General features: G+C 37.3%; 1 protein-coding gene across 1 annotated transcript; it reads left to right on the top strand.

Moving 5' to 3' along the window:
- Nucleotides 1-13,162: 13,162 nt before the first annotated feature.
- On the top strand, nt 13,163-25,804 carry TAC1 (tachykinin precursor 1; the record flags this gene model as incomplete). Its single annotated transcript, XM_081345460.1, has 6 exons — nt 13,163-13,291; nt 13,581-13,712; nt 17,372-17,468; nt 19,140-19,163; nt 23,420-23,473; nt 25,755-25,804. The coding sequence occupies 6 exons, from the start codon at nt 13,163-13,165 to the stop codon at nt 25,802-25,804; spliced, it is 486 nt and encodes a 161-aa protein (XP_081201586.1).
- Between the last annotated feature and the right edge of the window lie 432 nt (nt 25,805-26,236).

Genomic DNA, 26,236 nt, shown 5'->3' with positions numbered 1-26,236 from the left:
TAAAACAATTTGTTTAAACATTCTTATGTAATTAATTGCTTGGATTACTATGTAGGATTATACTATGGCAACTAAATTTAGCTTGGAAGATAAATAAAAAGAAGCATCTAATTGGAACTGCAGGATAATATTTTTAATTATATATAAATCTAAAGCAAATTAGGTTTTGTCCTGTCCCTGTATATTTTCATTAGGAGTTGGAAAAAGATGCTAGCCCATTTCCTTGAGATATATTTCATGCAGTAACAATTTGGGATTGATGTCTTTACCATTTTGATTTACCTTTTTTGGTCAAATATGATTATGTGAACAAGGACAATCCTGATAGTAAGAAGAGAAGAAAGTACTTACTTGACTGGTCTCTTATTTTTGTGTGAGCTAATTGTTGCATTTTGGAACCCCACCCCTGAAGACACATCAGAATGATGTATAATATCTAATGCGATGGCCATAAGTATGTCATATTTGCACTATCGTGCTTTATGTCAATTATAATTACTGTATATGTCAAATGAGATGGTCATAAGTATATCAAATTTGCACTATCATGCTTTATGTCAATTATAACATTATATATATTATAACTATATAACATTGTATTGTAGTATTATGACCTGAGATAGCTCCAATTTCCATAGCATCCTTAGGCAGAAATGGAAGATTATGAGCAGCTATGGCTGACTGGGGCTAATTCAGTCAATATATCCATGGAGGTTAACTTTCTAAAGGAAACAAAGAATAAATAAATAAATAAATTCAGGAGTCCAGTTGAAAAGCTTCTATATGTGTCAAGGATAAGTGGACACTGCCACAGCCCAGAGAATACCACAGTTTAAAAAGCATGTACTTAACCCACAACAACTGGAGTGCAATGAAGAAGCTGAGCAGATATCTCAATGGCACTATTGATGTAAAGCTGCCAGTAGTCAGGATCCCTGAACTAATTGAAAACATGGATGTAGGTTGGGTCAAAGATATTAGCAGTCTAAAAATGGGCACCTGCATTTTAATGTGGTACAGCAATCAGTTGGACTAACAGAAAGTAGGCTGTCATCTTCCACTGAGCTGACTACATTTCAGCTAGTGAAGTCAGTCATGTGAACTTACAAATTTGGAGACTATAGTGCATCTTTAACATGCAAAGCAGTTATCTCTTGATCAGTCAGTGAGTACAATCCCTCCAATTTCTTGTGAATTTATTTGCTTTCCATTTACTATTATGATATAATCCTTTAAACTATATCAAAAACAACAAGGAAATATTTATTTTTAAGATAAAAATATTGGAGCACTTGATAGAAAGTTGAATAGATATCAACCCAAGTTGTGCCTGAAAACATCTTTTTCAAATTTCAGTTCAGGAAGAGCATTATAGAAGAGAAATGGCAGATGAAGAATCTCAGTTCAGGAAGCATACTGTGATGGTCCCTTACACGCTAGCTTGGACAACAAGGAGTAGCTGGTTTGGGGAACCTCTGAGAGGGATGATGGGTAACACCAGGGGGACATGGAAAGTTCTGTGGCAGAATCAGAGCATCAAGATGAAACTGTGGTGGGAACATTGGGAGAATCCAAGAGAGAGCACCCAGATGCTCAGCTGCAGCTGAAGAGGTCAGACAAGGAGTTGCCATCCCCTTCCTAACCCAGGTCACACAGGTCACAAAGAGCTGAGCAGAAATAGGTACATTGGAAGTCTGTGAGGCTACTCACAAACAGGCAGTCTCATCTCTCTTAATGAGGTGCAATGATGGATGTCTACTTATCTCAGGTCTTGAAATCTGGTGGTATCAGATGCAACCATTCATAATCCATCCATCCAGGAATACTCATCACTCGTTGCCTTGAACTCAGTGAAACTGTTGCCACTCTTATGTCTTGCATACATTGAAGTCATGTTGCCTTCATTGTGCCTTGAACCCATAGAAATCAAGTTGCCTTCCCTGTGCCTGAGTCCATAGAGTCATGGTTGCTTTTGTTGAGCCTTGCTATCAGCAGTTATTGTCATCCTGCTTGGAGTTCTCCCTGCCTGAAGTCCCTTGACTCCTCTTGCTGTTGTCCTACCCAGAGTTCTTAGTTCACCTTGCTGGAGTTGCCTTTGTGCCTTAATTGCAGAAAATATTGTGGCTTGTCTTGCTTTCACTGCTTTATTATGTCCAGTTGCCATTTCCTGGAGAAGTTGCTTGAAACTGATTTTAATCACGGAGACACCAAATTAGGACCTATAGAATGACTATGGGGTTGGTTGTGTGCAATAAACATGCTTAACCCTTCTTGTGCTGTTTGTGCGTGTTTGTATGTGCACATGCTTGCATGCATGTGTGTGGACTCAGATAAGACACATATTAAGAGAAATGGTAGATAAAGAATAATTAGCTGATGTACGAGGACCTATTTGGAAAATTATCAAGAGGAATTTAAAACCAAATCAAGAGAACAATTAATAGGAGGAAACAGTTGTCAATGGGTCTTTCACTTGCACTCTTCTGAATGATTTGAAATAGATAAAAAGACTTATTGTATGGAACACAGTAAGTCAAAGATCTGAAATACAATTGTGTACTGATGATGAACGTGTAATTACTAAAATGTACAAAGAATTGTTGAAATTTAAAAAGGAGGAAGAACAGATTAAAGATAAAATGGGCTAAAATTGTAGTTATAGAGATGGATCAATGAGAAAATATGTGGTTAAAAGGATTGAAATTTACATTGTGTTATGATCTCAAAGAGAATTTTTACAAAATGAAGTATCATTGGCATATAACACCACAGAAATTATCTAGACTGTATAAAGGCACTTCAGATGTATAATTGGAATTATGAACAACACAAAGGGACATTATTATACTAGATGGACATGAAAAAAGCTACATACTCTGATGCAGATAATTTTAAAGATTAATATTCAATTGAAGCAAAAACTTTCTTTTAGGACTAATGGAAAAGCAGTTGGGGGAAAAAGCCATGGAAGTTATTTCAATGTATGATCATACAATCTCTGTTATGCATAGGGATGGAAAGATTCAACACTACCCACCATAAAAGGATGGTTGGTGGAAATTGACAGATTTTGCTGAAATGAATAAATTAACTTCTCTGATTAGAGAAAACATATTATCTACATTTATTGGTGACTAGAGATCTCTTATGGCCTTTTTGTGTGAAAATGAAAAAAAATGAATAGATGACATGATTTTGATGATTAGACAGGATAAATGATAGAAAGAAGAGTAACACGGTGTAAATTTAGAGAAAGAAGTTAAAATATATTTACAATTTATGTGGTGTGAAGAATATTGGAAGCCACTTTATAATTTTTTTTTATTTTTTCTAGTTTTATTATTTTTTTCTTTTCGTCTACTTTTAGCTTTCTCTTTCTGATTTCTTTCTTTTTCTTTTTCCCTGCTTTTAGTTTTTATGGTAGTTTTTAATCTACTGGTTCTAAAGTTTTAATAAACATTATTTAAGAAAAAATAATCATTGGAGCAGTTCTGTTGTGCAAACTGAGTACCAATTGCCACCATCCTTATTTGCACTAGTTGTACACTTCCTTTGAGTAATCCATTTCTCTTTCCTACAACGCATTGTTTTTAGGCTTAGCTCCATCTTCTCCTGCTTTTTCTTATCTTGGCTTTCCCTCCTTTTCTTGAGAGAAGAAACCTGCATCTCTCTTTCTCTACCTGCATCTTTGAAATCCTGGTCCGAGCTTTTGTGGACAAAGGCCTGCAAGTATGATCTGCTTTTCCTGATAAATTAGGATTTTTCTCTATCTTTGTTTAATGAAAGAGTATTTCCACTGAAGATTCCTTTTTATATATTGGGGAGTATTTCTGATTAAACTCAGACTTTTCTGAGGGATTATTGCCCACTTCAGCACAATATTTATTTGGATAGACATCAAAGGAAAGCAACTATATCAGGGGTGTCAAACTCAATTTCATTGAGGGCCGCATCAGCATTGCGGTTGCCCTCAAGGGGCCGGGTGGGCGTGGCCTACTGGGTGGGCGTGGCCTACTGGGTGGGCGTGGCTAGAGTGCATATGGCCTACTGGGTGGGCATGGCCAGCTCTACATCGTTTGCGTCAAGGGTGCCTATGGGGGCCTGGGCAGGAGTGGGACAGATCTGAGGGTCTCTGGCAGGAGGAGGGTCTCTGGGCCAGGGCCAAGGCAGTGGGGGCCGTTCCCTCACTGTTTCCAGGATGGCTTCGCGGGCCACATGAAACCACTTTGTGGGCCGGATCCGGCCCCCGGGCCTTGTGTTTGACATGTCTGAACTATATGATCATCTTGCTGTTCCATTCTGCTATTTTTAAGTAGCTCCCTTAGATCAAAGTTTTTATAAATACAGAATAAGAGAGTTAGAAGAGACCTTGGAGGTCTATTAGTCCAACCCACTATTCAAGTACCAATACCATTCCAGACAAATCTGTTGCAATCCTATCTGTTCTTGAAAATATCCAGTGATGGAGCATCCATAACTTCTGGAGGCAGGCAGTTCCACTGATTAATTGTTCTAACTATCTAACTTAATTCTAGGTTGGATCGCTCTTTGATGATCTTCCATATGTTCCTTCTTGTCCTGCCTTCAGGTGCTTTGAAGAATAGGTTGACCACCTCTTCTCTGTGATAGCCCATCAAATAGTGGAAGAGTGCTATCATGTCACCTTATCAATCCTAGTCCTTATCATTGTTGGACTAGATATACCCAGTTCCTATAATGGTTCATCGAAACATTTAACCTCCAATCACCTAATCATCTCTGTTGCTCTTCTCTGCACTCTTTCTAGAGTCTTGACATCTTTTTGTATCATGATAACCAGAAATGAATATTCTGGTCTTACCAGTGTAGTATAAAGCAGTACTAAAATGTCACATGATGTTGATACTGTCCCTCTGTTGATGCAGCCTTGGCTTTTTTTGGCAGTACCAGCTCACTGCTTGCTCACACTTACTGGCTTACATGATCTGAGATGCCTGGGTCATTGTGCATTCTTAAACAACACATTCTTTCCATTAGTCACACCACAGAACCTATAGTCTGATATGTTTTCTTTAATTTACCCCAAATCTTTTTCACATCTCTTAGTTCCCTGACATGGATAAATACAGTGCTACTTACATATCCATCCATACATACATAGGATTTCCAATTTTGTGCGTCCCAAGCTCTCCAAGTATATTTGTATTTCAAGAACTTGTCATAATCCAAGGATTTTAAAGATGTTTAAAAGAGGTCTGAGGCCCATTGCTTCTGCAGCTGCTTACCAAAGATTTTAAAAAATCCACAAAAAATCTAGCTGGGAATCTTGCCTGTCTACCCCTTCATTGCCAAATCTGTGTCCAAGCTTGGAAATTAATTTGTGTTCATTGGGTTCATTCTGTGTACAGCTGTTAAGGAATACTTGAAAACAAAAAAGCTCACTTCATTCTAAACCACATTTTGAAGAAAAGGAATCAAACAGAGTGATAAGTGGTTCCTTTCCTTTAAAAAAAGACAAATTTAATTACAAATAATTACATCAAATTACAAATTATATCACTCCTTTGCATTCTTCCAACAAAGTACACCCCACAGCAAAACAAAAGTTCCACATTGCCTGTTATTTGTCTTATTGAGGCAAAAGTTTATTACCCTACAGAACTAGCATCAATTTTGCTTTCTGATAAAATGTCCAGCAACTTATATTACAGCCTTCCAGTTTTTATACCCTGACCATCCACATAAAAGTCCAACCTTTTGCAGTAATTTTGCTTCAGTTTGATATTTGCGGACACCAATCATTTCAAATGATGCTTTTATTCCTTTTAGTAAGGAGATAGTTTTGCTAAGAGTAGAAAAGCTTTTTGCTTTGGGGAAAAGTTTTAATTGTAGAATGTTGTGGTCAAGTAATAAAGGCAGTGGGGAATCGGTTCGATTGGATTGGATTAATGTAATTTATTTGATACAAGATTACCATTCCAAATAGCTTCAATTAGTGCATCTGAAAACAATGTTAAGAGGGATATTATTGCATTCTTCATTTTAAGATATTTTATATCTTGTTCATTTATTTTATTCTAATATATAAAATACATTGAAATATTAACAATGTATATTGCACTTTACTTAGATCACTTCTCAAAAAGTGATCACATAATCCTGGGAACTGCAACTATCATAAACATAAACAAATCAAAAGAAATTTTGATCATGTCACATGTAGATGCTACAATAGTTGTAAGTATAAAAACCAATCATATGTCACTTTTTTCAGTGCTATTGTAACTTTGAACAATCACTAAAGCAACAGTTAAAGTCTAGCTGCACTGGAGATAAACTAAGCGAACACTGGGATGAAATGAGAAAAACTAAAACAGTTTTTATTGTTAAAAGATCAAGCTTTCGTTGGCTAACTGCCAACGTTGTCAGGATGGAAACACTGGGGTGGGGAGATCGCATTTATACTGTTGGTGTCTGCACTCCACTCATGGAGCGCGTCACCAGTCTGTTTGTTGAGGCTGGCCATATTCCTTTGAGTTGTTGCGCATCCGTTTTTGGGGGATGTAGTTGTCTCTGGGTGTCTGTTGTCAAAAGTGGATTGCTGACAGTTCCATGTGTTATAGCCATAGCTCTAGTCATTGACTGTGTTCTTATACCAGAGGTTCTAAATAGTTGTTTCTCTTCTTCCCTGCGTTCTACAATGCAGGGTGGTTGTATGTTTGTGCGATCTTGATTTTGATACAATGAGGCACTCTGTAAGTGCTTGTGCTGTTTGCCTCCATATCGTGCATGTCGTTCCTCTTCCCAATTCCTTAGTGCCTGGTATGCAGAGGAGAGGTCTATTTGCCGGTTGATAGAGGAGTGGTTTGAAAACCAAGCTTCCTTAAACAAGCAGCCGCCTTTAGTGTTGTCACTGGCAATTGCCTCAGTCCCTGTTAGATTAAAGACGTGGTTATGTGTAGCCATGTGTGCCCACACCTGTGAATGTTGTTCTTGTCTTCTAATAGCGAGCTTGTGTTTGTGCACTCTAGTCCTCAGTCGTTTTGCCATCTCCCCAATGTAATTGCAATTGCAATTTTGGCATGACATCTTGTACACAACCAAGGATTTTTCTTCATTGGGGAGTGGATCTTTAGGGTGCATGACACAAGCTCGTAAAGTCCGATCAGGTCTGTGGGCAACACCGACCTTGTGAGGGGCTAGTATGCATGTTGTGGCCTCAGATACACCATGGATATAAGGCAGTGTTATCCATGATGTTAAGGCATTTTCACATTGATGGCAGGTAGGTTCACCTGGCCTGCTGTATTGTCTAATGAAGTTAGGTGGATACCCGTTGTTTCTGCAGACACTATAAAGGTGGCGTCTTTCTTCCCTTTTTGCTTTATTCATGCTGCAATGTGTGTCTATACGTCTAAAGAGGGTCCTAATACAGCTGGCCTTATGGGTTGTGGGGTGCTTACTTTTGTAATGAAGTATCCTGTCTGTATGGGTGGATTTACCTCCCCCTGCGTACCAGGCACTAAGGAATTGGGAAGAGGAACAACGTGCGTGATATGGAGGCAATGTATATATATAACAAAGAAGACTAGAAATTCTCTCCCAGCCCCAGCATGATTTCATTGTTATTATCCATTCACATCACAAGTTTTGCCACTTGTAGTTAACCAGAACAGAAACAAGTCCTGTCATCTTGTTTTTCTGCTGTGAACACATTACTTTATGATTTTCTATGCTCTGTTAGTAGCATTTTTTATAATATGCTACACTAGCTGCAAGGTATATAAAATCTGTTACTTTTTTCACCATCCATTTCACCAAAAATAAAATCTGGGGACTAACAATAGAAAGAACCAGGATAGCACTTACTAGCCATTTCAAGCTGATATGAGCACATCCCATCTCCTTCAGTCCATGGTCAGCCTCATCTGTTGTCTTTCTGGAGCTGTTTCCCTAAATAGCTGAATACAGTAGTGCTATGTTGCTGGTCTATCAAAATTGTGAAATAACACTAGACGGCATAGACAGCATAACTATAAGTGCATAAATCTGAAATACTGAACAATAGTATGATGGGATACCTCTCCTATTGCATCCTAACAGAATGAGGAACCTCAAAGTTAGCATTTGTTGTCTGTATAAAGGAAAGAAAAAGGAAGGAAGAGCGAGCCCATGTCAAATAATTTTATTTGTTTGTGATTTACCTCTCTTCGTGATTCTTTGCTGCTGCTGCTGTTGTTACTGTTTTAATCTTATTCCGTTCATGTCTCAACAAAATAAAATATAGGAGAAAGACACATGAAAGATCTTAGAGAAAATCCTGCAACAATTTGGCAGACATGCTTTTCCTGCCAGCTAGTGACAAGATGAGGAAAAGCAATAAATCTAGAAGAAAAGAAGTAATTGCTCTAATATCACATGGTGTGCAGACAACACCAGCACAGTACTATTCAGCAATGAGTCAGAACACAGCAAAGACTGAACAGGTATTCACAATGACAGTAGTAAATTTAATGCTGTTTTTTTTCTGCCAAAAGGATGGGTGGATAGCACTTCAGTGCAGAAAGTAAGCCAGAGTAAAACAGAATGAAAAAGTTGGAATGGGCTACCAAGTCCAAATCCCCATTTAGTGCTAAAAACCAATGGTTTTCACCCAGGCTATTTACTTGGTCAGCCTGTGTTTTATGTTCCTATACTTTAAAATAGTTTCATGATTACATTTTTCTTTTTGCCATATTTTACAAAAAAAAAACCTTTACTGCTTGATCTTCTTTCTGTACCACACTAGCAGCTATTTGATGAAAAAGAAGAGGCCTACAAATTTTAAAATTAAGATTAAATCATAAATGGAAAGTATTTAATCATAAAAAGAAGATCACCTCTTAGTGTTATTGTGGGGAAAATAGGAAGGAGTGTTAGCTATGCTTGTTGCCTTGAGTTATTTATAAGAATAATAAAGGCAATGTAGAAAGAAACCAAATAAAAATTTTATATGAAAATTAAAGAGAAAAGAGGCATACTTGTTGTACGCTAACAGGGTATAAATAGTTTTAGTAAGATAGTGCCATTTAACTGTTTCATCAAAGCAAATGTGGAATAGGAACATAAAAAGCTGCTTTATGCTGACTTACAACCTTGATCCAACTGATTCCTCTCTGGAAGTAGCATCTTCCAGCAACTCTTCAAGATTTCAGGCAGCTTCTCCAGCATAAAATGCAAGAATGGAATCTGTTGCATTCAAAGCCCAAATGGTCTTTTCCTTGCAGCAAAAGGTGTTACAGCGTCACCTAGGTAGCCAGTGATAATTGTATCATTTGACACTGATAAATCCCAATGAGTAAAGAAATGCTCCTTAGGAGACCCAGGTAAACCCACTCCACTGGACATGTGTAATATCCTATACATGGGCAAATATCTTCATAAAGCTGCTAATACCAATAAATGATAGGAAATTATAGCTTATTTTCAATGAAACACTTCATAGGCACAAAGAGTAAATATGTAAGAAAGAATCTCTCAAACCTCACCTGTCAACGAAAAACTAAAAATCCTAAAACAAATAAAATTATTATAATAGAACTGATTCTGTGAGTAAGCATATAAAAAAGGGAAACTGGTTGAGATTATTTTCCCTTTGACTTAGAAGATGTGTATTTCCTAATTAGACTACTTTGTTGGTATAATCAATTTTTTGCTGCTAATCATATCCAGATGTATCAAGTGTAAATTACTGTCAATACCATTTTTTTAATTAGCTGTAAAAAAAGCAAGAGCGATCTACAAATACTAAAGGAGAGAAGGCCAACTCAGTTTTCCTCAAACTATCAGAAAATCTTTTGAACATGTGCTTCTAATGAGTAATTCACAGATTAAATCAAATTAATTTCTTTTCTGTCTATCACCAAAGGTGATGATGAAAGGTGTGAGGCACAAATATGCAGTTTTGCAAACTAACCACAATTTCCTGAGTCTGAGTGCCCATTAACTGTCAAGGAAATGGCTCACTCAGAAATGATAACAGCTTTTTATGTATTTGATTATGAGTGTGAAGATAAAAGTTTAAGCTTCCTGTAAAGACTTTTTTCTCTTCTTGTGTGATATAAGAGAATTTTAGATAAACCAACTGCCACTACACTATGCTATCAAATGTTGAGGTATCAATTGGCAGCTCTAGACGTAAGTCCATTAGGAACATGGATAGCTAATCTAATACCCTGCAATATCTACCTTTGACAGCACTTATCCTTGTCTTTGTTCATATGATCTACTATTTTACTCCTAAACACAGCTAGGGAAAGAATGGAAAAGAAATAACTTGCTGGGTTGGAAAAGGACTAGGTCCTATTTTTATGTCCCAAAATAAGTTCCATTTTGATAACCATGGGCTCAGAAATCCTTCCATCCACCTGTATGAAAATCATAATATTTTATATATTGTTGAATTCCAGTTCCTATTGTTGAATCTCAATGAACAGGACAATAAGTGTTTAGCATTCTTTGGAGAATCACTGATTTAAAGTCCCCGTTCATTATATAAATAGTTATGGACATTTACCTGAAATTTTTCCCTAGATAGTTCTAATAATGAAGCTTGGAATGATTATCTCTGTGTTTCATTTGATTTGAAATCAAATATCTGTGATGCTTTTGTAATCAATTGCAAGTCATATTCATACTAAAATTGCAAAAAATAAGAGAAAAGAAAACATAAATTAAAGAAGTATTATCTATATGTAAGCCACTTATGAATTTCTAGAGGCAGGTGGCTGATTTCTGTGAAAACAGGATGCTAGGTTTGTTAGTTTCTAAAAAGGGATTCAATATACTTCCAGTTCCAGTGTTATAGAAAACTCCTTATTACAATAGTCCTTATCTCTCTAAAGCAGGGGTGTCAAACTGCCAGCCTATGGGCTGGAAGCATCACGCCAAAACTGTGCCCACCCCATTGCTGGCAATAGGGAAAAAGTTGTGATATGTCGCGATACGTCACATGACATTGCGAGTTTGACACCCCTGCTCCAAAGAGTTGAAATTGACATTTTGCAATATGGTCAAGTGTTGCTCTTTGACCTAATGAACAATTTTATTCAATTCAAACCATGTCCTAGCACATCAACAGTACAATTGTATATATATTTAATTAAAGTAAATGAAATTGGGTTTCACAGTATTAACCAGTATTACTTCTTTGTTTTTGATGGTGGTATGTCTTCAGTACAGAAGAGAGTTCTTCATCCTATTTCATTTGGGGTACTTTTTCTCATCCGTGTGTAATATTCTGAAAAATACACTGTAGGAAATTCATTGTATTGTTGTACCTCTTTAGTTTCTAGTTATTCAAGTTTATATATTGACAGCTATCTTACTTAAAATACATGAACTCCAAACTTCTTCCTCAGAGTTGTTAGAAAAGAAATATCTGAATACCAGTTACATACTGATGCAATTGGATGATGCATACAAAAAATTACTTACAACATTCATCATTTAGGCAAGCTCATTTTCTATCTTTTCTTCTCAAATTTCAGCAAATATTCCATTGCTACTAGTAGCTTAGTATCCAAAATTGTTCTCCCTTCCTTTGTGGTGTAGAGTATTTTTCTATTAGTTGCTTTAGAACCTTTCTCTATGTGCATCAAATCATAGCCATGACAACTTATTTTTCTTACTTGTCTCTAGGATGTCTTCATTTTCTCTCCACCCTGTGGAAACTCATCCTTCCTTCTGCCAGTATTAAAACAGTCTTCTCATTCTGACTCCATCCAAGATCAGCTCCAAAATGTACCACATTTGTTAAGCTTTGTAATTTGGAAGGTGATCTGATGATTGCAGTAAGTGGGAACAGAAACAACAGAGCCAGGAATGGGGTCAGCATATATTATGATGATATAGTTTTCTGCCAAGTCAAAATGGATGCATGATACTGCAGCTTAGATGTGGAGAAAAGCTCCCATCATCTTCTAGAACAGGGGTGTCAAACTGCCAGCCTGCGGGCCAGACGCGTCACGACGAAACCGCACCCACCCCATTGCTGGCAATGGGGAAAAAGCTGTGATACGTCGCGCGATGTCACATGACGTCGCGAGTTTGACATGCCTGTTCTAGAACCACCCAACCAACAGTGTGCCTATATAACTTTACCTTAACAATCATAAAATGACTGCAGAAATGGTGATTGTTGTAGGGTGGAAATGGCCACTGAATTATAGCAAAAACCACAGTCTTTGTAGATTAATTTATTTTTCTTGTACACCCCAAATTTTATAGTTATCCACGAGGTTGATCCACTGTCTAGCAAATGAATGATTTTGCCTGTAGCTATGAAGTCTTGACTAAACCTAGTCAAGACTTCATAGCTACATTTTGAGATGTAACCTGGGGTTACATCTCAAAATGACAGCAGACCTGACATTCAAAATATTATATCAAAGTTGGTATAGATGAATCACTGGATCTCCTTTCATGATTCATCCCAGGGCTATAGGTACTCCAGTGGTCTTTGTGAGCTGGGAGATGCTGCCTGCAGGGGAAAATAAAGTTTTCACTTGGGGGCTTGTCCCAGTTTGCTGATAAAGAGATGAGGGGGAAAAATATTATTCATGGGGAGAGCACCTCTAAAGGACGTCTCATTCATTCAAGAACAGCCTGGTGGCAACTGCATACTGAACACATATGATCCTAATCTGGTGTGAGGGGAAGGGGGGCTGGTCAGGTGATTTACATGACAAATACCTGTAAGTCATTAGATTTAAGCCCTCCCCATCCTCTGGACTATAAAGCAGAGCAGATTCTTAGCGTGGCACTTGGTATTCCACCAACCAGCTACTGGGTCACCTTTCTCCGTAGCAGTAAGTGCTCGTGGTTCGTTGGCGCTGCCTGCCTGCCTGCCTGCCTGGATGTTGCTTTAATTCAATTTTATACATCCAGATAGATTACGGGGCGGGTGCTATGGGCCACGTAGATGTCTCCTTTGCCTCTCTGGTCTTCTCTAGCGGGACGGGGGGAGAACCTTCGCACCCATCCTTCACTTTTCCCCTTCTGTCGCTCCCTCTCTTACCACAGCTTCGGAGAACTTTGGAACAGGCGCAAAAGCGAGAAAGGCGCTCTCTCGCTTCTCTCGACGGCATCCCCGCCGCTGCTCTGCTAGGATTCTTCGGCTGCCCTTCGGCTGGAGAAGCTGGAAATGAAGAAAGTCGTGCTGCTTTTGGTCATGCTCTTCCTATCATCCGCGCGAGCCGTGGGGGAAGATCTGGACGACCAGCACGAGCTGAGCTACTGGGCGGATTGGTCCGACGGAGGCGAGCAGAACCAGGTGAGACAAAGCGACGAGTCTCCGCTCCACTTTGGGGGAGCTTCGCAACTTTAGGTTGCTCTTGAAAAACGGGCGAGCGCGAGGACTGCTGGATGGCGGGATGGGGCACACGGGGGCAAGGGAGCAGAGACCAGAGTGGGTTAGAGCTGACCGTGTGAACGCGCATTCCTGAAGCCGCCAGCTTTTGGCAGGTACGCCAAGGAATGTTGGCCGCTCCTGTTCCGCCGAGGCGAAGTCGGGGCGAATTATCCGCTCTATTCCGCCTCTCTGCATCCTCCTTTCGGCCCAGGCGAGTGCGCCGGATTGTGTTGACGGAGCACCAAGTTCTCCTTTCAAAACTGATGTCGCCGGTGAAAAAGAGCGATTGCTTCCTGGTATCGCTCGTTCCCGGGCGCTTTCTAGCAGTTGTTGCGTTCTTAGTGTGAGTAAACGCACAGGAGTTTTTAATCTTACTTCTTAATGTGCAATGACTGTCCTGCTTAGGATGGCATACCAGGCGGTCATTATTTTATTCTCATCACAGCAATCCCGGGGGGTAGGCTGGTTTTAGGGATAATCAGAATCTGGCCGCCCACGGATATGTTGTATCCACCAGGTCCTATCCTTGTGTCCATAGAACACGATTAATTTCAAATTGCTCTTTACCTCATTAAGCAGCAGAGGGTTACTTTTAAAGAGGACATAAGTACGTTTAGAGTATCATTATGAAAATGGATTTAGGAGCCAGATTGTGAAATATGCATATGACAGAGCAGAGTGTGGATAGCAAACTTCAGAGTTATTTGAACTCAAGCAAAACAAGATTTTTTTTTAAACTCTGGAACTGAAAGCCTGGGACTTTGGGAGGAGGTGGGCATGTTGGAGAAAAAAAATAAACAACTTCAAGTAGTCAATCATCAGAGTAACATGCTTTAAATGGTCCTCTACCTGTAGAAGCAAAGTCTTTTGTGGTTTGAAGGAAGCCAAGCAATACATATCACCATCAGAAAAAATGGTCCTCAACCAGAGTTGAGAATCTAAAATTATCCAATGTAGCATGACACTGATACATAACCGGATTGTGTTCCTATTTGAGAAAAGGTAGCATGAACCATCTTATCTGATCACAAGTCTCCTTCATCACTTTTCTTTACTGGCATCATCTTTTCTGAATTGCTTCTTCTGCAAAATGTAGGGAATGTCTACAACTGGCAGCTTAGCTAAATGGAAAGATATATTGAACTTTAGGGAAAGATATATCCCAGCTTCTGCCAACCTAGCAGTTGGAAAGCATGTAAAAATGCAAGTAGAAAAATAGGGACCACTACAGTGGGAAGGTAACAGCGTTCCGTGTGCCTTTGGCGTCTAGTCATGCCGGCCACATGACCACAGAGACGTCCTCGGACAAGCGCTGGCTCTTCGGCTTTGAAACAGAGCCCCTAGAGTTGGAAACGACTAGCATGCATGTGCGGGGGAACCTTTACCTTTACCTATATTAAATTCCATTATATTACTTACTTGTCCTTGTTTTCAGGAGAACAATAAAATTCTAAACAAATTTGCCTGCAAGATAGGTTAAAACCCCAAGCCTCTTCTTTTCATCTCTTCATGAGATTTCCTTTCCAGACCTGTACAACCAATACCATCAATTTCCCTTCCTTATAATGTTGGATGATTGTCAGAAGCTGATATGGAACCTTCTTTGGATGACACTGTATATGTCAAATCTTCAGTCAGTATACTGATCATTCCTTTAACCATAGTCTGCAATCTACAATTAGATAACTAATGATACTATATATACTTATATATACTTATGTGATCAGACTGCTGTGGTTTGTTCAATAAACTGTAGCTGACAATTTCTGAAGCAATACTTTTTCTGACATTTGCAGTAGATTTGCAGAAAGTGTTTAAATAACCTAAAATAACCCAATATCAGTGGGAAAAAATTTCCTTGCTACCATCTTCTAAGTCAACACCTGACAGAGAATCTCATGGTTTATTTATAAAAATAAAATCCTCAGGGACGACTCACACTCTGGTCAGCACTTCTTCACTCTCCTACCATTGGGTAGGAGATATAGAAGCATAGCCAGCCGCACCAACAGGCTGAAGAACAGTTTCTACCCATGGGCTGCCAAACTCCTGAATGGAAAATAACTCCATGTCAACACAGTATGATAGACTTGCGGGGCCAGCGCACTGTGCAATAAGCTCACATGGTGCAATAAGATTGTGCATTTGTTAGGATTCACTGGGTTAGGGATTTTCTTTTCTTTTGTCTTCACTGTGAATTGTGTTGGGGGGATGCATGAAAGGAGGCTCAGCCAATCTCATTGTACGCATGTTGTACTTTGACAATAAAGGTTAATTTGATTTGATTTCAAAAACAAATCCATAATTTACAGGTGATTAAACAAGTTCGTTATCTAGATACAAAAAATTAAGAATGAAAACAGATCACATTCTGAACCCACTATACTTCTTTTTAAAACTTTACTCAACCAGTCTATCAATTTGGAACCAAATCTTGACAATTTCCAGCTCTTAATTTTAAATGCCCTCTTGTGGCCTACATGTGCCTAAATGCAAAAAGCTTTTGATCCTAGATTAACATTTACATCAATTTGGTCATTTGAATTTAGAGGGGGGAAAAACCACTTTCCTTTGAGATCAGCTTGTGATGGCTTTTGAATGTATAAGACCAGAGAAAAGAAAAAGAAAACTCATAATTGATTGATTGATACCATCGACCATGGTATCTTACTGCGGCGTCTTCGGGGGTTGGGAGTGGGAGGCACCGTCTTACGGTGGTTCTCCTCCTACCTCCTGGGACGTTCGCAGTCGGTGTTGGCAGGAGGGCAGAGGTCGGCCTCGAGGCCTCTTGTTTGTGGAGTTCCTCAGGGGTCGGTCCTCTCGCCTCTCCTGTTCAACATCTATATGAAGCCGCTGGGTGAGATCATTCGTGGTTTTGGGGTTGGGTATCATCAATATGCTGATGATACCCAGCTTTTTATTTCTACCCCAAACCACTCCAGTGATGCCCTCAATGTGATGTCCCGTGCCTGGAGGCGGTCTGGGTCTGGATGGGGAGGAACAGGCTTCGGCTCAACCCTGACAAGACTGAGTGGCTGTGTGTGCCGGCGTCTCGGGAAATTCAGAATATTCCATCGTTAATTATGGGGGGGTGAGATATTACCCCCCGTAGATAGGGCTTGCAACTTGAGTGTCCTCCTAGATTCACAGCTCTCCTTGGAAGATCATATAGGAGCTGTGACTAGGGGGGCCTTCGCCCAGGTTCGCCTGGTGCGTCAGTTGCGGCCCTATCTAGACCGGGATGCCTTGTGCACAGTCACTCATGCACTCGTGACCTCCCGTTTGGACTACTGCAATGCTCTCTACATGGGGCTGCCCTTGAGGACTACTCAGAGGCTTCAGCTGGTGCAGAATGCAGCCACGCAAGTGGTGGTAGGGGCTTCCCGATACTCCCATGTAACACCTCTACTCCGTGAGCTGCATTGGCTTCCGGTTGCCCTCCGGGTAAGATTCAAGGTGCTGGTTATGACCTATAAAGCCCTAAATGGCATGGGTCCGGGTTACTTACGGAAGCACCTGCTGCCGGCATCAACTTCCCTTCGTCCAGTGCACTCCCACAGAGAGGGCCTCCTTAGGGTGCCGTCAGTCAAAGAGTGTTGACTGGCAGCCCCTAGGGGGAGGGCGTTCTCTGTAGGTGCGCCAGACCTTTGGAACCATTTACCAGTAAAGCTCCGGATGGCTCCCGACCTTCGCTCCTTCTGACGTGACCTAAAAACATATTTATTTGAACAAGCCAGCCTGGTCTGATGGGTTTAGGGGTATTTTAACGCTATTGTATTAATTTATTGAATTGGGCTGTAGTATTTAATATTGTTTAATTTTTATATATTGCATTTTATTGTATTGCCCTGTACACCGCCCTGAGTCCTATTTAAATAAATAAATAAATAAAATAATATGCAATCCTTCTAGGTTAAGTGTTTTTTGGTGTTGTTCAATGGGTGTCACAGTTTTATAAGTGAAGCTGAGCAGTTAAGTAGTCTTTTTATATTTCTGCTTTAGGAAAAGTTGCCTTTCCCTTTTGAACACTTTCTTCAGAGAATTGCCAGAAGACCCAGACCTCAACAATTCTATGGCTTAATGGGCAAACGGGATGCTGGTGAGAACCACTTCCTTTTCTTTTTTTTATGCTGTAATTTAGGTATGGCTAAAATTGATTCAAATTACAAATATTTAATAAAAGAAAACATTTATTCCCTTAATTTATTATTTATAATTAGTAAATTTATTATACATTTATTATTTATAAACATTTATTATTTAAAATATTTCTTTTGAATCCATTAAAAATGTTTCAGTAATATTCTTAACACCATGAATAGTATTTTACATATATTTAGTAGATACTGTAGAAAAACTCATGTGTAAAACAAGAATCCTTTCTTTCTATAAATAAATCATGAGTTTTGAAAGAAATGAAATTAAAATCCTGAATAAAATTAGGATTGGAGGTGTTTTTTTCTTCCTCGTGTTTGCCAGATTAGACAGACTGCAGCGAATCTATAGTTACTCTCCATACATCCATTTATCTTGTCCATCATGCTTCCTTTTGCCCTTTCTGATTTAAAGTTCTAGCCTTATAAAAATTGTCAGGAGATTGTTGGACTGGAAGGAATTTTCAATACTAGATTTTCCCTTCAATGTCTGTTTTTTGTTTGTTTTATGCTTAGAACTAGATGAATCTAACAGTTCTTGAAGCAGTCTACCATAGTCTATAGTAGTGTTTTGCACTAGGTGTGTGGACCAATACGCAAAATTCTCATTAATGGCCATATTGGCTGTGGAATGCTGGAATTGGAAGTCCACACATCCAGAAAAAGCCAAAGTTGGGAAAACCAAGTCTGCTAATCATCTGTCCAAGGATATTAGATATACACATTGGCTGGGCTCAAATATTGTGTTTAGCCATGTTATTGAAAAAGCTGCTTTACAATTTGATTTACACAACATGCTAAGCCACAAAAGGAAGTAAATCAAACTGTGGATTGAACTCAGAAAAACTAGTTTAGTTTTTCCATACTTGACCCAGGTCCTTAAGCATATCACAGCATAGAGTTTTCATCCCAAGTCTATCTGGAGTTCTGGAGAGGGTATCAGGGAAGTTTTCGTATCAAGAAGATACTTTTTTTGTTAAATGCTTCTTTCTGAATAATATTGCAGCTTTTAAAAAAAATGCACATGACAGTTTGAAATAAAAGACCAGAATGTATGGGAGACAGTCTTCATAATTTATTCTGTATTTAAAATATAATTCTATTGAAGATTAGGAATAATGTTTTATCTTTATGAGAAAGATCTGCATCTATGCTTTTAAAAGAAAACCATAAGCAGCTGCTGGCTACTTTTTCTAAAAATAAGTAGGAAAATATAGTTATATATTGAATGGTATATCTTTATATATGTTGTTTGTCTTTAAAAATATGCTGTATAAAAATACTTGAATACACTTTTCAAAACTAGGAAATCTCATGATTTATTTCATTGCTTTGAAATAACATGCATCAAATGGAATATCCTTCACAGAAAGAAAAATAAATGAGAATCATATAAAAGCATGTCCCATTTTATAATAGAGCATATACAGAAAACTCTCCTGGGATATTGGGCCTAGACTAAAAAGTGTTTTGCATCCATGAATTATTCAGAAAACAATTAAGGCATTAATTGCTATGCATCGATAATGTGGTTCTTTGAAATGTGTTCCTTCTTTTTATGACAATAATAAATAATGATATGCACTTGCTAATTATTTTGTTTTTTTTATTTCCAGGATATAGCCCTGTCTCACACAAAAGTAAGTTGGAATTGGTTTTATTTATGAATTTATATCCTGCCTTTCTTATTTTCATAAATACCTCAAGGAGATGAACACACACACAACATTCCTGACCCTTGTGAGGTGGGTTGGGCTGATAGAGAGTGACTTTCCTCTCATTTTCCTGTGCACCATTTATCAATTATTTCAATATGAGAAACATTCAGAATTGCAAGTATATATTTGAGTCTAGGGAAATTGTACCAAATCCAGCATTTCCAGTGAACTCACAGAAATGTTGGCATATATTCAAGGGCCCTGCATGAACAAGATATGTTCCAAATAATTATAACAGAATTGTCCATTCTTACCTTGTACTTTAGAAGAGGGTCATTTCAGAATAGGATGATTCATGAATACCATTTTTCCAGTCTAGCCTAATCCTGTGCATACCTACTTGAAAATGACACTGACAAAGTAGGCTTGCAAATACACATTTATAGCAATCACACTTTTAATTAAGATCAACGGTGCTTTTTCAGCAGTAAACCTCAGCAAGAAGTGGGACCAAAGTTTTCTATCCACGTGTCTAGCTCTCTCATTGGCTGTTTTAAAACATCCCTTAATGGCTGATTCACTGATTTTGAGCTGACCCTTGTGTATATTTTATAACTGTTTAAATTTTTATTTATGGTGGAATAATTTTTTAATGCTGCTATTGTGCTGTATATTTTACATACCTAGTTTCTGATCTTTAGTCATTTAGTGCAATTAACCATAGCATTACTTTGTTGGAATGACTTCAGCAGGATTCGGATTATGTTCCTTTTTTATTCTCCAGGAAATATTCCATTAAATTCAAGAGGCTAATATCTAAGCAGAAATATATAGTCACTTGTCTGTGATGGTATAGGTTCTCCTGCTTAAAGAGGAGGCTGGACTAGAAGACCTCCAAGGTCCCTTTCAGCTCTATTCTATTATTATTACTTATTAAACTCACAATATCCCTTGTTAACATTTAGCACAACCAGTAGCATTTACTTTCAATACAGCTTAAGTTTATAACTTTAATTTGACACAATTTGACAGTTAGTCAGAAAATGACAACTTTTAAAGCAATTTGGAAAAGTAAAACCAACATTTTTATTAGTGAAAGTTATTAATCAGCCTAAATAAGAAAAGTTTGGATGAATCAAGAATATCTCCAAAATTATTAACTGTCCACTGAAGGAATAGCTCATTTATACAAATTATTTCATTACTAAATGGAAGTGAGCTACCAGAATGACTGTTGATTACATAAAACATATCAGCAGAGTAATACTGATTAGGATATGTAAATATAGAAACAGAAGCTATAGAGAGAAATGACTTTTTGGTAACAGTCCATACCATATGGACAAATAGTGACAGGGGAAAATTTTTCAGCTTTAGCTTCTTTTTGATGTGTCAGTTTAAAGTAATCATCTTAGACAGAAACGGTCTTCATTTTGGGGACAGCCTACAATATAAAAAAAAAACAGGGAAGATTAATAGGATATATAATATGGAATTGCTAGGTCATGTTCTTTGAGGATGGTACCTCCTGGAAAGAAATAGAAAACAGGCTATATGATGGGTTTCCCCAGAAAGCTTGTTTGCATCCTTCCCTGAACTTCTAGGTTCTGTTTGTTGAATATATAAGTTATTACTTCTCAGTTTGCACATTGTTCTTAACAAGCAAAAGGTATGTGAATAAATCAGTTATGTATATCGTGTAAATAGCAATAGCATTTACATTTATATACTGTAGTGCTTTATAACCCCTCTCTAAGTAGTTTACAGAGTCAGCATATTGCCCCCAAACAATCTGAGTCCTCATTTTACTGACCTCAGAAGGATAGAAGGTTGAATCAACCATAGGCCAATCAGGATCAAACTCCTGGCTGTGGACAGATTCTGCAAAGCTACATTTTAACCACTGCACCACCATGCATAGATACTCTAAAGGGAAAAGAAAATGGATCCATTCAAGGCTATTCAATCTTCTATTGTTGTACCTATTTGTACCTCAGATAAGTCTCACTGATTCCTCATGCCTAAATCTTCTAGGGATAAGATTCTTTAAACAAAGCAAGGCTTACTTCTCAGCAAGATCATGCAGGCTGCACTATGAAATTTCAGTTTTATAACCACAGGGTACTATTTTATTATGAAACAATAAATCTGAGATTTTTCTCAAAGGACACTTTGTTGGTACAGTAAAGCTGCCACTTTACCAATTTAACATAAATTAATTCCAGTGTGGTTTCAATCCTTCTGCCATGCCCTGATCATGATATCAAAGTTCAGTAGCAAATCACCCACCAAACTGATTTGATTTAATATAGATTTCTATGGGAACCAAACTTTCTTGGAAAAACTTTTACAAATCTTTAAAAATACTACCTGTTTAATTCCACCTGGTATCATAGCTTTATCCCATTTCATAACTATTTTACTTACTGAAGTCCTTAGGGATGGAAAAAAACATTAAAAGAAAATGTACTCCATAGCTGCTAAAAAGCTGTCTGAAAGTTATTAAAGAAATGCCCCACTGAGAACATTGAGACTTATTCCCAAGTAAGTTTACAAATAGTAAACCTGTCTAAATGTCCCTTAACATATTGTCTCTGATCTCAGACCTGGTATTAGGGTGTATGTGGCGCTTGTGTCATCTTTTTTATAAATGATGAGAATGCTGTTTTACTCCAGGAAATCATCTTGTTTTAATTGTGTTTCTTATGTATGGGATGTATTGTAAGCTGCCCAGAATATTTTTAGGGTTGGTGAACCTTAACAATTCCAAACAGATAAGAAAGAGGTGGGATAGATGGCAGAAAGACAGACGGTCATTTTATTGATTCTTGTATAGTGTATATATTAAATGTACAGCACATTCATTGCAAGCCAGCTCAGGAAAATAGTTGATTTTTTTATCACCAGAAAAGAGAATTACAGAGATCTGTTAAGCAAGCTGATTTTTATTCCTTTCTTAAAACTGCTAAAGCTTTAGCCAAAACCCAGAAGCTTACATTAGAGGAAGATTAAAATAGCATATATTTTATTTTATTTTGCTGGGTTTTACAAAACATAAACTATTCTATCAAAGATTTGAAAATGTCTTTGGGGTTCCTGATTAAGTGTTGAATTAAATCTTGGGGGATCAAATCTGTTTGAATTACAGTTATTTCATCCAAAGCTTCTGTCCACTTATTCCACTATATTTATTGGCTGCTGTTAAAATTATGATCTGGTAAAGAAAAAAATCTCACAGTGCTTACAGATATTTCATATGTACATGGCATTCCAGACCATGAAAGCCTGGCCATTTATTTTGCATTGATCAATAATTTGAAGAGCTTCGGGGAAAAACTTTCCAAAGAGTAATTTGCAATAGGTTCAGATCATACCAAAGCAATTTTAAAATAGCTCAGTCTTTGTCAAAGAAAGTATTTATTCATTGCATTAATATTTTTTTGAAAAATGTTAACTGGGTACACAATAAAGAAATAATTATTACAGAAACAGAGAATTACACCACTGTAGAAGCAGAAGTAGACCCTATATATATAAAGGCTACATGCTGTACTTCTAGTCTGGAAACTTTCATAGTTTGAGTGGCAAGACTGATGTCAGAGCCCAGAGATATCACAGCAAAATCCAGTCAAGTTCAATCCTTTATTTCCTTACATTTACTGGACAGAAATCTTGGCAACCCAAAGCTATAACCTTCTAACCTGAGAAATTCTAGGTTCTGGCTACCCTGAATCTCTTCCCCGCTTCTACATCCAGCTTGGGAATGTGCAGTACCTTGATCCAGGCCTCTCTCTGGGAAATCTGTGTGTTGACAAATCTGTCCCTCTTTGCTCCTCCATGCCCAGGTCTGTAAACAAATAACCAAAAGCTCAAAGAGTGCCAGTGATTCCACATTCCAAAGTATGTTGAAGGAACTGCCTAGAAGCTATGGAAAGAGCTCACTTTTGGAAGTCATTTTTTATTATTAATCAGTCCTATTTTAAATGAATTAAGATGGGCAATTATTTCGTAAAGATCAGATTCTTCAGAAATAAGATTTTTTAAAATCTTTATTTGTACTAAAATTTCCCATAACTAAGGGTCAGATTTATTTAGCCTTGGGTTCAACTATATTTAGAGTCTGTTTTTACTGTGTATTTCAGTGTGAAAATGCATTCCCATTCCAAATTGGTTTTTTCCCCCAGAAAGAAATCTTTCAAATGTACTGTAATTAAACACCCCAAAAATATATTTTTCAGGATATAAAACAGACTCATTTGTTGGACTCATGGGCAAAAGATCTTTAAATTCTGGTATGTATAAACTACAAAATGAAAGCTAAATAAAAACCTACTTATCTAATCTTAATTTTTTAATTTTTAATTTTAATTTTGTAACATTTTGAATATACAGCCTTTTTTACAATATTTAAGACAAATGTAGATAACCTGAGTTCTCCAGAAGTTGCCAGGACTCACTTTTTATAAAAGTAGCATGAACAGTAAGGATGGTCTTTGGAATCAAAAATCTTTGAGAAAATACAGGTTCCTCTAGGAAATAAGGAGGCTGAACATTTTTCACCTTCCATCACTGTTCCTTCCTCCATGAATTGCTTTCTTCTTTACAGGCACAATGGTTATCCATTTACTTTTCTTGTATGATCCTCTCTGCCTCCAGTATCAATACACCTGTATAAAATCAAATCAAATTTTGTGTTATGCAGCATCAATTCCTAGTTTATTATGATTTCATTTATATATTTAAAATCTGTTTGTCTATCCAGGGAGTGTGTATTTTTGGTAACTTAATTTTTAAAAACCTTTTTTAAAACTACTGAAATATTTTAAAAGAAACAGTTTCTCTTATTTCTCTAAATAGATGACCGAGCTATATCATCTAATGGTTTTGCAATGCTTTAATGTGTATCCAGTAAACTATTTTCTGAAATTATAATTGTCAAGTGCTTTAAATTTCAATCTAGCAGTATTTAGAGCTGCAATATATCAAGGTCATATCTTACTTAGTTTTACAAATTACTATGAATCATGAACAATTAAGGGAATAATTTATCTGAGAAAGATATCCATTAAATGCTCTTGCATTTGTAAATACCAATTAACAGAGCTGAGTCGGAGCTGAAATTCAATTTGTATTGTGATCATATGTTTGAAAATATAAAATAATAAACGATGGGTTTTTAAAACTTATCTTTTCAAAATTGCTATAGAAAATAACATAGTTAGATCCCACTAAAGAATATAAGTTCTCACAGCACTATTACTGTGAACAATATTCTGCAGCTTCACTGTATTAACCAATATTTTAAATCAACATCCTGTACAAAGCCAATTGATGTATTTAACCAAGGTTCTTTATTGTACAAATTGCCCTAGTAAACCAAGTTTCAGTTAATTATGTGAACACAGTATGACCTAGATTGTGGCCTAGCTTTCAGGTTGTATGCCAGTATAGATATCAAAACATCTAAACTGCCATTACAAAGGAGCCTTGGAGACTAAATTTCTGAATATTTGAATCTCAAAAATTACATTGTAGAAATTGCTATCGTACAGATATCTGTATACAAATTCATCAGAATCAATGGGGATTATTTTCAGGAACATATCTATACACTAATGTTTTGCCAAAGGCAGGGGAATACATTCATACTTTATTTAACATGTGAATGTGTTTACAGTTTCAGTTACTAACAAATGCATCAGATAATACTACTGAATGTATTCAGTACGTTCATGTAAGCTTATTCAACTTAAAAATCTAAACTAGAAATGCATTATACTGGGAATTGAAAAAGTGTCTGTAAAAGTGATAAAATAATTACATCATAAAATGTCCCTTCCTTTATTTATAGTTATGGAGGCCAGAAGCATTTATGAAAACCAATAAAATGGAAGATCTAGCACTTGCCTCTCTAATTACCAGTATACTAACATAACCTTCCCCAGGCCAACATCTTCCAGATATATAAATATGAACTCCCAAAATTCTCAAGCTAGCATAGCCATTCTGAGAACTTTGGGAGCTAAATCCACACATTTAGAAATTATTCAGGTTGAGGAAGACTCTGCTAAATCAACAGTAATTACAGCTGTAAGGCAACTCTATGTTTTATTGTAAGTACTCTTCAACCTCCTGTTCACTGCAGGACATATAGTAGATGGTGAACAATACATTTGCCAGATGTCCTCAAATGAAAATTTGAGTGACACCTGATGATGCAAATAGTTCTTCAAACTTCCTCTTGTCATTCTGAGTGATAAAATTTTAAGAAAACTTCAGTTTTGTTTTCCTGAATGACATTGAAATGTTTTCATGATCAAAGACTTCCTAACTCAACACAATCAGAAGCTCTGCAGCAGGGTTAAATTACATGCCAATATTGGGGGGGGGGCTGTGAATCAAATTCATGTAACACTCGGAATTAGGAAGCAGCACTCCAGTTAAGGTCTGATTGGCACAGCTTACAATGGAAATTCATCACACTGAACCTTACTTTTGAGACAAGCTGATCAAGATATGTAATCATTTATTCATTACATTCAATTAATCTGCACTGTCTTGTTTCCCTGTTAGGATCTTCTGAATGGAGTGCCCTGCAAATGTTTGAAAGAAGACGCAAATGAGACAGTTTTTCCATTGTCCATTGAAATGTTCAAGTAGCCAGCTTAGTGTAATGAAAAATAGCCATTGTAAGGAATATTTATCTATTTATTTTTAAGATGAAATTTTCAATTACAATGATTTTTGTGGCATTATATAGACATGGCAAGCTTTACAGTAATATTTCTGAATGGAATATAGAAATCAGTGATGTTTCACAAGAAAACACATTATTCATTGTGTGAAAAAAATGTTCAACTTTAAAAAAAAGTGGTAAGAAATAATGTTAGTCTAGCATCTGCTAAACCACTGAATTGATTTGTGATCGCAACAACAAAAAAGAAACGAAAAGTCCTGTAATTTTTGCCCACATCAGATAAAAGTAACACTCTATTCTGAGGGATTGGGAACACATATTCTGTGTATGGATATCATTATTTAAAACAGGAGCACCA

This window comes from Vipera berus (assembly GCF_964194415.1).
Source record: "Vipera berus genome assembly, chromosome: Z".
In the NCBI taxonomy this organism is placed as follows: domain Eukaryota; kingdom Metazoa; phylum Chordata; class Lepidosauria; order Squamata; family Viperidae; genus Vipera; species Vipera berus.
Note: the sequence above shows the minus strand (reverse complement) of the source record. Positions and strands in the feature narration are given on the sequence as shown.